This window comes from Oncorhynchus mykiss, chromosome 19, assembly GCF_013265735.2.
Source record: "Oncorhynchus mykiss isolate Arlee chromosome 19, USDA_OmykA_1.1, whole genome shotgun sequence".
NCBI classification, from domain to species: domain Eukaryota; kingdom Metazoa; phylum Chordata; class Actinopteri; order Salmoniformes; family Salmonidae; genus Oncorhynchus; species Oncorhynchus mykiss.
In genome coordinates this window covers 34231168-34245019 of record NC_048583.1, presented here as the reverse complement: position 1 = coordinate 34245019, position 13852 = coordinate 34231168, and the positions used below count along the sequence as shown (strand labels likewise).

The window sequence follows — 13852 nt, the reverse complement described above, 5'->3', positions numbered from 1 at the left end:
ACACCTTAGCCAAATACAATTAATATGTTTTTCACAATTCCTGACATTTAATCAAAGTAAAAATTCCCTGTTTTAGGTCAGTTAGGATCACCACTGTATTTTAAGCATGTGAAATGTCAGAATAATAGTAGAGAGAATGATTTATTTCAGCTTTTATTTCTTTCATCACATTCCTAGTGGGTCAGAAGTTTACATACACTCAATTAGTATTTGGTAGCCTTGCCTTTACATTTTTTTTTAACTTGGGTCAAATGTTTTGGTTAGCCCTCCACAAGCTTCCCACAATAAGTTGGGTGAATTTTGGCCCTTGAACTGTATATACTGAGATCATGTGACACTTAGATTGCACACAGGTGGACTTTATTTAACTAATTATGTGACTTCTGAAGGTAATTGGTTGCACCAGATCTTATTTAGGGGCTTCATAGCAAAGGGGGTAAATACATATGCACGCACCACTTTTCCATTTGATTTATTTTTTTACATTTTTGAAAAAAAACTTTTTTTTCACTTCACCAATTTGGACTATTTTGTGTATGTCCATTACATGAAATCCAATAAAAATCCATTTAAATTACATTTTGTAATGCAACAAAATAGGAAAAACGTAAAGGTGAATTAATACTTTTGCAAGGCACTGTACAACATCTCCTATGTACTTCCTGATAAACTCATTCACCGTATTGGTATATGTGTCGAAAATTATTTGCTGAAGCTACTCTGAACATATCCCAGTCCACGTGATCAAAACAATCTTGAAGTGTGGATTCCGATTGGTCAAACCAGCTTTGAATGGCCCTTACCAGTGCTTCCGGTTTGAGTTTCTGCCTATAGGAGGGGAGGAGCAAGATGGAATCGTGGTTCGATTTGCCGAATGGAGGGCCTTTTTGCATTCCGGAAAGTAGTATAACAATGGTCGAGAGTTTTAGCAGAGCAAGTACAACAATCACTATGTTGATAGAATTTTGGGAGCCTTTCCTCAAATTTGCTTTGTTAAAATCCCCAACTACAATAAATGCAGCCTCAGGATATACGGTTTCCATAAAGTCCAGTGAAGTTCGAGGGCCGTCATGGTATTGGCTATTATTGATAAAATCTAATGACTAATTCAACACTTCAGGAATCTTCAGAGAGACCACAAGATTTTGGAGGTTATCCACAGACGCATGACCAAGATCCACATCAGGAAGTTCCAACTGGGGGACCTCAAAAATATACTACAGGAAGAACTGAAGGGCATGAGTTTCCTGTTGGCCAGAACTAAATCAAACATTACACTTAAAGTAGAGAGCAACTAAAGTGAGACAAAGAATTACATCAACACAACTGTTGTTAGAAAAACTAAAAACAAATGAAAGTCATATCAGATGGTACACACTTGTAATTTTTATTTCAGAAAAGTTGAACAACACTTCTGAGTTTTCACAATAGTCAAATCTAGCTAGTCAAGTCCTTGTTTTGTATGTTTTAAAATTACAGTGCAATAAAATTATATAGATCTAATCAACACTTTCATTGTTATACATTTACAGGCATTCTATGAGCATGCATGAAACAAATTCACGATTTCACTTGCTTACTATTCAACAGTGTATTTCCACAACAGAATTTATGGGGAAAAGGCAATATAATTTCCATTTAAAAAACTTACAAGCAAAATCATTTAAATGCATCCACTTGTAACGATTACTATTAGGTTATAGTGAACCATTGTATGTGCCTCTGGGCATATGCACGTGTTCAGAGTTTTTGGCACATTAGATTTAGCTCAAGAAAACTTAACTTAAAATATTGGACAATCCAGAGACCTCAATCGATTTCAAAACAACAACCAAGGATATCGGCGATTAAAGCAATCAAGGAAGTTGAGCATAAAATATTAAAGAGTGAATATGTTTATACACAACATGTATAACAGCCTCAATGAGGAACAGTACATCTTAGGCCTTAGACAACAACATTCAAGTGTACACAAGCATCAACACAATAACATTCAATAATTTACAACACATATATGGAGCTTTATAGATTATAGACATACTGTATGTGCATAGGGTGATTGTTTTCCACCTTAGTTGCATAAATATAATAAAATCTTCCTTCTCCCTGTGAGATGAACTCACACCATCAACCCTGCATGCAGCAGTCATCATACTACCATACTCAGAGGAGTCAGTAAAGACTATTGTCCATATGTCTATTGCACAACAACTTCTGAATTGATAGGTGGATATTAATCCCCACATCCCTCTATAATACTTCTAGTGGCCGTTGCCGCCTTCTGACAGAATCCGGCTAGGTTCAGTGAACCTGGCAGTGAGAAGGTAGAAGAGGGCAGGTCCAGGTACCAGGGCCAATAGAGGCAGGTCCTGCTCCAGTTTATCCAATCGGGAGATGGAGATGATGCCATAAGCATGAAGGAGCCAATGACTGAAGAGCACCACCAACCTCTTCTTCTTGGCAATGAGATTCTTGAAAGACTATGGATAGGAGTAAACAAATAGGAAATTGGATATGTTCTAATACAATGATGTTGACTGATTGATCACAAATGTTAAGTAAATATAAAATAAGGAGTTTCTTACCTGTATTTCTGAGGCTGACATGTACACTGCCAGGGTAACCAGGGACAACACCAAAATAATGTATGGAAAAGCATAATCTGAAATAAACAGAAAATACCAAAGTCATTGGAAGTCTGGAGAACTTCAGTTTTGGATTTTGCTTTTGAATGGGAGCGCTGGCTGTTAACACTCACATTTGATTTGCTCTGAGCAAAAATTATGTTTCCCCTCTGGAGGCATTCCCGTATTAGTTTTTTTTCCATGTTTTGTCCGTGTATTTTCCTACCACTAGCTTGTTGCAAGGCAGAAGAATTCAGAAACAACCTCTTTGGTGTTCAACCCATGCAAATTATTGGACTTATTTTTGTTTAAATTATAAAAGGACTAGTTTTGCATTTCTTAAAATTTTTACTAGTTTTGCATTTCTTAATTTTTGAAGGGCTAGTAAAGTATTAGAAAGACTGGAAAGATAGTCTGGTGAGTCAAAGGGCAATCATTTAAATATAAATATTTAACCTTTATTTAACTAGGCAAGGTTGAGAACAATTTGAACCCAGTTAAGAACAAATTCTTATTTACAACGACGGCCTACCAGGGAACTGTGGGTTAACTGCCTTGTTTAGGGGCAAAACGACAGATTTTTACCTCGTCAGCTCGGGCCGACGCTCTAACCACTAGGCTACCTGCTGCCCCACTAGGCTACCTGCTGCCCCACTAGGCTACCTGCTGCCCCACTAGGCTACCTGCCGCCGCCAAAACCCCTGGGTTCAAATCCGCCAATTCGCTGGATTTGAACCCAGGTCGACTCTGGCATCCATGTATGCCTGGTTCAGCTACTCTAACGTGTCACTAGTTTCCATGCATACTCCACCGTACTCCATAAATATTTATAGTCGTCCTGAAGAGAACTTCCTCAGTCCTTCAAACAGAACATAAGAATCCTGGGCTTCCAAGGCCACAAGACCTCTGGCCTTCAAGAGCGACTGAACATGCCGATTGGCAAGTGTGTTTTTCTGTTGCTAATTAGACATTTAAGATTTCAGTCTTGGAGGTGTGTAAAAAAAATTTGCAACGTGTTGTCTTATATAAACAAATTCAGAGCTGCTGGGCATGTCCTTCTCACTGTCTATGCTATTGGATAGAGTGCAACCACTGCAGTTTTTCTCCCCATGTCAGTGGGAAAATGACATAAATCAAAACCCAACCTTAATTTACCAGTTGTGACGCACGGATGTTCCAAACTCTGTTATAGACGAGACTGACTTTATGACCAAAATGATCCTATTTACACCATTTCTGACTGACTGATGACATTTTAAAAGGGATTTGTTGCTTTTTAAAGGCAGTCGCTCTTTAAAAGAATGCATTTCACATAAATCAATTATGTAACAAGCAATACTATATAAATGCAAACTGGACTTAACCTGACTAGACCGAACCTGACTGGACCCTCATCTGAAAGCATACTCACAGAGGAGGCCGCCTCCCACAGCTTGCAGGACTGTCAGGATAGGGAAGAAGTAGAGAGCAGCGTAGATGCTCTTGAAGCGGTCAGATTTCCCCAGACCACAGGCAATCTTTTTGACCAGGAGTGGACGCAGGAGCATCATGAAAACCAGACAGAAGGCGTAGTAGATCAAAACCATAGTGTACCTGCGAACACAATATGATAAACCATGTTATTCAATTAACAAAACAGCTCACATCACACTATGCTTGATGGTGTGCACAATGCTCTGAACATACCAACCAATTTCATTTATACCATGGTATTGTTGAATACTCGTTTCTGAATGGCTTGAAGAGCATTCTAGAGCGTGCATTATTTCTCTAAAACGCACGGTATATCATCACGGTAGAATTTAATGGCTATAGCTTTTGAAAGAGAAAGTCACATTGAAAAAATTATTGCCATGTTGAAATCGACTTTCATAATAGCAAGCTAGGACTGATGGTTTGGTTAGCTAAACTACGGCAACTACTGTAGCTATCGAGTAAACTTGCTAGCTACTTCAGTGGACGTTGAACACATTTCTACCTGCAAATGAACACATTTCTAGTGGCAAATGTGTTAATTTATAGCCATGGTATAAAAAGGACAATCAACTTAGGGCTCTATGCTTTCTCTGGAAAATAATGCAACTCCGTTTAAGGTTAGTTCCACTTTGCTAGCGCGTTGTGGAATACACCTTCCACGTCGTTCATTATTTTCAATAGAAGGCATAGCCCCTTGCTGATTATCTCTTACATGTTCAACTCATTGCCAATTCATATCAGTTCATTAGGAGACAGTTGAGACAGAGATTGAACTTAATACTGGACTAAAAAGCTATTTCAACATGCTTTTGGTCCAGGACTAGCTGTGAAAGCAGCCCTACAAGTGCAAAGTGTATAGGTCCAATTCATGACGTGGACCACATAGGCATAGGCTACTCACAGGGGAAAGACTGCTTCCTGCGTGCAGTGTAGAGTTGTGACATAGTCTGGGCTGGGGTTGTACAGCATGGTGTACCAGTCTGACAGCATCTGGACTCTGCAGGACCTGATAGACAGCAGACCCACTGGGTCGTTGACCAGTAGAGTCAGCACAGCCGCAGCGCTGCACTCAAACAGGGCAGTTATGTGTTGGAAGAGGGCACTGGAGCTGCAGAAAAATATACATAATATCAGAAACATTAAAGCGAGTTACCAAGTAGGCTACTACAGGACAATGTTAAAATTCTCCTTTCAAAAAAGTAAATGTCACAATATGCAGCCTATTGGCCATGGGTTATGGTGACCAAATACATAATTGGTTAATTTGGCCTGAATGTGAGGCATTACCTTTTCTTTCCAGAATACCACTCAATGAAGAACCAGTGTAGAACCAGTGGCAGCATTGCCATGAAGCCCAGGTACAGCCAGTCATAAAGTTCAGGGGATTCTGTACACTTCTCACAGATCTTCTGCATGCTAGTCCTCTCTCCTCTGGGACATACCTGATCATTCAACTACATTTTAGTGTGTGGGCATAGGCTACTACTAGGTTACGGAAACATAGCTAGTGTTACAGTAGCTACAGTAGAATGCCATTTCAACAGCCTTGCTAGATCGATGACGTTTGTTAACATTCAGCTGGAGCTACTCACCCCACATTCTCCATCAAAGGAGCCATTTATTAACGTCTTGCCGCAATACAGTCCCGGACAAGTTGAACTCATAGCTACTGCTGTAATGAAGCCAGGAGTAAGTAATACAACAAGACAGTTATTGACAATACTGCAGACGTCTATATGTACTTTAGCATAATAGCTAGCTAACAACTAACAAGTAACGCTAGCTAATAGTTAGCTAGCTAGCTGTAGTGGCTTGTCTGGCTTAGGCAACGGGACGTTAAAGCCATCATTGTGCAGACAATGTAGCCACATACCCATGTTATTAGTCAACCTCCATACGATTAAGCGTTAATACATTACTTAGTAGAATATGTTTATGACGTATCCAACGATTTAATTTCTGCTAAATCAAGCGATCAGCCTGAAGTTGCTTCTTCATCTATTATAATATAATGGTAGTCCGCAAACAAACGTTAGAAGTACATGCCGCCACCTACTGTACTGGAGTGTGTAGTCCATCACAGTTTACAGACTAAATTCATAAAGAAACAAACGTTAAAATAAACTAAACCCTCCTATCTTAGTCCTGTACTACTAAGAAAATAAAAAAGAGCCCTTCTAACAAACCCTCCCCCATTCCCCAAATCCCTTCCAACCCCCTCATCCCCATCCAACCTCAATAATCCTGCACATCAATCCTCTTCCTCATAGGCCTACCAGTACTTACAACAATACAACAACACATGCTTCACTGTTTCATCAACCACTCCATACACAAACCATTTGCATGCTTGCCAACCAGATATAATGAAGAGTTCAATGTACAATGTCCTAGACGCAGTTGAGCAGACTCTTTTCCTTCCTTGTCTGACCCTTGAATCTTGGCCCACCAACCTTTCTTTGGAAGGCATATAAATGCAGGTCCTTGGGCTCTGTCGCACCGTTTCTATCATAATGGTCTCTAATATCGCATCGTATCACCTCTAATATGAATTATATCTTGTTTTAAAGCCCTTTGGGCTACCTGGTCTACTATTTCACTCCCAAGTAGACCCAGCAGAATCTCACTACTACACCCAGTACCGAAGGCTTCTGCTAGAGATCCCAAATCGAGCAGTGGACAAATGCTGATCAAATGTTAAAACACATGATGATTAAAATGTATTTATTTTAATTATTTTACAGACACACAATATGTTCATATAATATAAAAGGTAAGATAAATGTGTGTCATGAGTAGGGTAGATAGAGAGAGGTCATGAGCTCCTGAATTCTTCTGCAAAAATATTGAATCAGAGTTGGATAAACATAGATAAACTTGGATTTTTTCACAAGGACTTATACAGGATACTACCCTCTACTACAAAACCTTCACTCCAAATCCAAATTCTAAACCTAAAAACTTGATTTTGGACAAAATTACCCAGAATGATTCTTACTACTAAGGACTATCAAGAAAACACTGGCAAACCAAAACCTGCAGAAGAAACACAGCAGAAACCTGGAAATACCATCCAACCAAAAACTGAGTGAGTAATGTTCAGTCTGAAGCTACCTCTGAAGCCAAAAAGTAAAATATAATAATGTTTAGGTAATTTTGGTATATAAAGCTAAGTTAATAAGCCTACTAAGCTACCTTGGAGCTGTTGTCAGAGGACAGACTAGAGTCTCCCTGCCGCATCATGATTCATACGTGCACAAACGACGTAAGGGGCCAGCAGGAAAGGGTGGACAGCACTCAAGGGAGTGATTGAAAAAGCTTCTTCCACTTTCCCTAACACACGAGTGGTCATCTCCACCCTGCTACCACAGAAATACTTTCACCCTGCCACCATACAACGGGTGAATGCAAGCATGTCCTGGGATTGTGCCTCAAAACCTAACTTCTACCTGGCCACCACTCCACTCGAGAATTGAACAGCCTTTATGACCAGATCCATCTCTACAAGGCAGCAGTCCCAACTTTTGCCTGGACCTGAAGGACATCACCCTCAACCGCAGCCCCAGCAGGTCCCTGCAGGAAGGACCTCAACATGACAGCCGTACATATGCCCAGGCCATGAGCAGAGCAACAGGCCCAACCACCACTAATGCACCCGCCCAAGCCCCATCCTGCGACCTAAGAGGTATGTATCAGATGCTCAACATGCTCTGCTCACACCTACTGTAATGGTCCGAACCTAAACCACACGAAAACAACACTAGACGTTATGGAAGACAAAACTTTTATTATCTCATCCTGGAATATATAAGGTCATCCATCTGCCTTTGGCCTAAAGATTAGGAATACAGACTTCATGAAAGAAATCGGAAATAAAGACATTGTCATCCTACAATAAATATGTTATAGAGGAGATGGACACTGGTTGCCCTCTAGGTTACAGAGAGTTGGTAGTCCCACCCACCAAACTACCAGGTGTGAAACAGGGAAGAGACTCAGAGGGTATGTTAATTTAGTATAGAGCATACCTAAACCAATCTATTAAATTAGTCAAAACAGGGACATTTTACATCTGGCTAGAAATTAATCAGGAAATTATCAAAACAGAGAAACATTTCCTTGTGTGCCACCTATATTGCCTCCAGTAATAGAGTCCCCATACTTTAACAATGACAGTTTCTCCATCCTACAGGAGAAGATCAACAATTTCTAGGCCAAGGGATATGTACTAGTCTGTGTTGACCTAAATGCCAGAACTGGACAAGAACCTCTTATTTTTCTTAAAACTACATGGATGGTTACAGTGCCAATCTTAGCATGTAAATCTTGGTGGTGCATAAAAAACATTATATTAATTGCGCTATAACGGTGCCAAACACGCGCGAGTTGTGTGGGTGCAATAATTGAATAACATAGATTCCTACATTTATTTTGCAACGCTAGCGGTGTAGTCAGGGTATAAACGGCACAAAGTTTTTTTTATTTAACCTTTATTTAACTAGGGAAGTCAGATAAGAAAAAAGTCTTATTTACAATGACAGCCTACCGGGGAACAGTGGGTTAATTGCCTCGTTCAGGGGCAGAACAACAGATTTGTACCTTGTCAGCTCGGGGATTCCCTTTCGGGAACTGGCCCAACACTCTAACCACTAGGCTACCTGCCGCCCGGGTAAAGTTACAGATTGTACACAAGCAAGGCTGGGAATATGAGATAGGCTACAGGATTACGATCAGGCAAGAACAGCTAACAGGAGCACTTGTCTACTGGGAATGGGACACCCAAAACTTTACTGCTCCGGACAACAGCTCTTGGACGAGTTTAACGCTAGAAATAGTCACCATAGTCCCGAGGTTACACAGTGTTTTCACAAAGGCCACTCTCGAAAACCTTACGGGTGGAGACGAGGAGTACCAATAACACACACCAGTACAGAGAGAGGAAGGGAACTCGGTCCTCCAGGGCATCACGGTGGCAGCTCAAGCCTTTGTGCTCCTGGCCATCTTCCTCCTCTCTAGTTTAGGGAATTGTGCGGTGGTGATTGTCATAATCAAACATGGCAGCTGAGAACGGTTACCAATGCTTTCATCATGTCCCTTTCACGGTCTGATTTCTTGAAGGTCGTTCTTTTTTTTTTTTTTTACCGTTCTCGTTCATGATGCTCTTCAGCAAATATGGTGTGTGGATATTTGGAGACGGCTTTTGCGTCGCCAACGGGTTCTTCAACACAGCAAATTGGACAGTTTTATCCAGCTTGGTTTTCAGTGTAACATTTCTAGTGTTGATTCAGGAGTTAAATTAACTTAACACTCAGTGGTGTAAAATAACTAGAGTTGAGTGTGATTGTGTCATCTTTACTTTGTGTAAAGTAAAAAACCACAACCATCCTCTATTGCAGGTTGATTTTCAGAAATGTTTGTTTTTGCATGTACAGTTGAAGTCAAAAGTTTACATACACCTTAGCCAACTACATTTAAACTCAGTTTTTCACAATTCCTGACATTCAACCCTAGTAACAATTCCCTGTTTTAGGTCAGTTACGATCACCACATTATTTTAAGAATGTGAAATGTCAGAATAATAACAGAGAATGATTTATATCAGCTTGTATTTCTTTCATCACATTCTCAGTGGGTCAGAAGTTTACATACACTTAATAAGTATTTGGTAGCATTGCCTTTAAATTGTTTAACTTGGGTCAAACGTTATGGGTAGCCTTCCACAAGCTTCCCACAATACGTTGGGTGAATTTTGGCCCATTCCTCCGGACAGAGGTGGTGTAACTGAGTCAGGTTTGTAGGCCTCCTTGCTCGCACACGCTTTTTCAGTTCTGCCCACAAATTTTCTCTAGGATTGAGGTCAGGGCTTTGGGATGGCCACTCCAATACCTTGACTTTGTTGTCCTTAAGCCATTTTGCCACAACTTTGGAAGTATGCTTGGGGTCATTGTCCATTTGGAAAGACCCATTTGCGACCAAGCTTTTAACTGATGTCTTGAGATGTTGCTTCAATATATCCACATCATTTTCTTTCCTCATGATGCCATCTATTTTGTGAATTGCACCAGTCCCTCCTGCAGGAAAGCACCCCCACAACATGATGCTGCCACCCCCGTGCTTCACGGTTGGGATGGTGTTCTTTGGCTTGCAAGCCTCCCCCTTTTTCCTTCAAACATAACAATGGTCATTCTGGCCAAACAGTTATATTTTGTTTCATCAGACCAGAGGACATTTCTCCAAAAAGTACAATCTTTGTCCCCATGTGCAGTTGCAAACCGTAGTTTGGCTTTTTTATGGCGGTTTTGGAGCAGTGGCTTCTTCCTTGCTGAGCGGCCTTTCAGGTTACGACGATATAGGACTCGTTTTACTGTGGATATAGATACTTTTGTACCCATTTCCTCCAGCAACTTCACAAGGTCCTTTGCTGTTGTTCTGGGATTGATTTGCACTTTTCGCACCAAAGTACGTTCATCTCTAGGAGACAGAACACGTCTCCTTCCTGAGAGGTATGACGGCTGTGTGGTCCCATGGTGTTTATACTTGCGTACTATTGTTTGTACAGATGAACGTGGTACCTTCAGGCGTTTGGATATTGCTCCCAAGGATGAACCAGACTTATGGAGGTCTACAAAAAAAATTCTGAGGTCTTGGCTGATTTCTTTTGATGTCTAGGAAAGAGGCACTGAGTTTAAAGGTAGGCCTTGAAATACATCCCCAGGTACACCTCCAATTGACTCAAATGATGTCAATTAGTCTATCAGAAGCTTCTAAAGCCATGACATCATTTTCTGGAATTATCCAAGCTGTTTAAGGCACAGTCAACATAGTGTATGTAAACTTCTGACCCATTGGAATTGTGATACAGTGAATTCTAAGTGAAATAATGTGTCTGTAAACAATTGTTGGAAAAATTACTTGTGTCATGCACAAAGTAGATGTCCTAACCGACTTGCCAAAACTATAGTTTGTTAACAATTTGTGGAGTGGTTGAAAAACGAGTTAATGACTCCAACCTAAGTGTATGTAAACTTCCGACTTCAACTGTACATTGATTGGTTGTATAATCTGATGCTACACAAAGATCAAACATACATTTTTCTAAACTAATCCAATCTGTAAGTAGTTGGACTTTATTTTGTACCCATTACTGTTACCGAGATGTTTGTTCCAGTTTAGTAGCTTTAGGTAGTCCCATTATTCAATCTTCCATACTATGGCAGACATTCTGAATGCAGGTAGCGGGTGATTAAAAGTACCAATTGTTGAACATCCTCACTCTGGCTGGATTCCAATAGGAATTACATATCACTTTGCAAACCAGCATTATGTGACTTGCAGGCCTGATGTGGCCTGTAAACCTGGAGTTTATGATATGTGCAAAATTGTCATACAAATATATTTTTTAAAGGCTAATAAGGCTGCTTGAACCATTCATAGAGGGTTCTAGGAAAAACACTTTAAAGAGAAAATAATTATCTGCAAAACCCTTCATAGAGAGATAACCATTATCAGGGGATTATATGAAGTACCCTACATAGTGTAGCACCGAAAAGTGTAACCCTATGGCAACAAAATGAAGAACCCTATATGTTTCTAGCACCTTTTTTCCCTAAGAGTGTACAAAACAAGCTGTGAGTTGAATTTTGTTTTATTGGTAATCAGTTGATTAATACTATTTTGACTTTTCAAACATTTAGAGCACCTGCTCTTTCCATGACATAGACTGACCAGGTGAATTCAATTGAAAGCTATGATCCTATATTGATGTCACTTGTTAAATCCACTTCAGTCAGTGTAGATGAAGGGGGAACAGGTTCAATAAAAAAATATTTTACCTTGACACATGGATTGTGTATGGGTGCCATTCAGAGGGTGAATGGGCATGACAAAATATTTAAGTGCCTTTGAACGGGGTATGGTAGTAGGTGCAATGCTGCTGGGGTTTTCACACTCAACAGAAAATAAGGTCTGAGGTTAACACAGGTTTAAGACAACTTATACATTTTGTTCTATGAGATAATATCAGTCAGTTAACATGACCTTTATGAATTATGAAGCCTTTTTGTGCTTTATGTGATTTTGACTACATAAATCCTTAAAAATGTACTAAGTGACGTTAGCTGATGAAGATTCTCTCATGTGTTTACCACAGACCTTTATTTTTGGCATTCATTCATTTCCCCATAGGTTTTGGCCAAGGAGCCATGGCGGAGTTAGTGCCTACAAAAAGACGTCATTACTATTGCTGTCTATGTTGCCAGAGGTTTTATTAGAGATCAAGTCCCTACTCACAATGCTTTCTGAATTGAAGAGTATCCAAAGTAATACAATTAACAAGCAAATTTGTGTCCTCAAAGAATGTCTTGAAAACATGGAAATGGAACCCAAAAAATAGATACTTTTGCACATTGGCCACCAGAGGATGCTCCTTACTATAACTCTGAGATGAATACCAGTCTTTATTTCTGGAAAACAGAAATACAGTTTAATACAATCCGAGATGAATTACTGGTTGTAGTTTTGGCTTGTAAACATAAAAAAACAGATTCAACAGATAATTAACATCCAAGTTTATTACTTTAGTTTCGAAATAAAAAGTTGTTTAAATAATAATAAAGCTGTATTGAAAGAATCCACATACATCAGACATGCGATCACACAGTTAAGTAAGGAGGGTGTTGGTAGAAATGTGACCAAAGGTTTGAGAAAAGGTTTTACTAATGGGGGCAGACTAAATAACTGAAATCTTTCTGCTGTACATGTTATAGTGAGGAATAGCCCATGGTCATGACTCTCAGTTCCATTCCATTCCACACATTGGATGAAGGTGTCTTCTGTACAGGGGAGTTTTGTTAAGAGCCCTGATGCTGAATCTGAACAATAACGCATCGCTTGCGGTACGGCTTTGGTAGCATAAGGACCTTATGTTATAGATCAGCAAAAAAAGGTTCAATTGATACAGACCTTGATAGGGTTCCCACACGGCCATATCTCTATGTTACAGCGCTTGTTTTTCAGAAAACAGACGGAAGAGGCAACCACCTGTGCTAATTACAGAAGACGGTGCTTGTAACACCTGTGTTCGGGAAGTGTCGTTTTGTCAGATGAAGGCACCCATAGCTGGATCTGTGCAAAACTGCTACAGTAAGTGTATATTTTTTATTTGAAGGATTCTTTCTGATGAAAGATAAGGGCCATATGTTTCGAAAGCCGCATCGCAAGCAATGATTAACGTTTGTAGTTCAAATGAGCCACTTGTGGGCGAAGCTAATGGCTGAAAACTGTGGGGAGAAGGAAGACTGCCACCTAGATTTTTTGAGAGTCAAGTGAGGTGACACTGGAACGGGCATACAGTATGTACATAATATAAACATACAGTACCAGTCAAAAGTTTGGACACAGCTACTTGTTCCATGGTTTTTCTTTATTTGTACTATTGTCTACATTGTAGAATGAGGACCGCCACATGAAAGGAAGACCCAGAGTTACCTCTGCTGCAGAAGATAAGGTCAGAGTTAACTGCACCTCAGATTGCAGCCCAAATAAATGCTTCAGAGTTCAAGTAACAGACATCTCAACATCAACTGTTCAGAGACTGCATGAATCAGGCCTTCATGGTCGAATTGCTGCAAAGAAACCACTACTAAAGGACACCAATAATAAGAAAAGACTTGCTTGGGCCAAGAAACACGAGCAATGGACATTAGACCGGTGGAAATCCGTCCTTTGGTCTGATGAGTACATATTTGAGATTT

The 13852-nt window shown here is 40.0% G+C and overlaps 1 protein-coding gene across 4 annotated transcripts; it reads right to left on the bottom strand.

Annotated features, from left to right (window-relative positions):
• Positions 1-1363: 1363 nt before the first annotated feature.
• Positions 1364-6123, bottom strand: LOC110497720 (JNK1/MAPK8-associated membrane protein). 4 transcript variants are annotated; one of them, XM_021574031.2, is made up of 7 exons: positions 5974-6123; positions 5693-5772; positions 5388-5542; positions 5002-5208; positions 4036-4217; positions 2586-2662; positions 1364-2480 (listed from the first exon to the last, which is right to left on the bottom strand). In XM_021574031.2, the coding sequence occupies exons 1-7, from the start codon at positions 5975-5977 to the stop codon at positions 2262-2264; spliced, it is 924 nt and encodes a 307-aa protein (XP_021429706.1). In that variant the 5' UTR covers positions 5978-6123; the 3' UTR covers positions 1364-2261. The 4 variants fall into 4 exon arrangements, with proteins under 4 accessions (XP_021429706.1, XP_021429707.1, XP_021429708.1 ...); XM_021574032.2 differs by having other exon boundaries at positions 5693-5769; positions 5974-6115; XM_021574033.2 differs by having other exon boundaries at positions 6020-6109.
• Positions 6124-13852: the final 7729 nt, after the last annotated feature.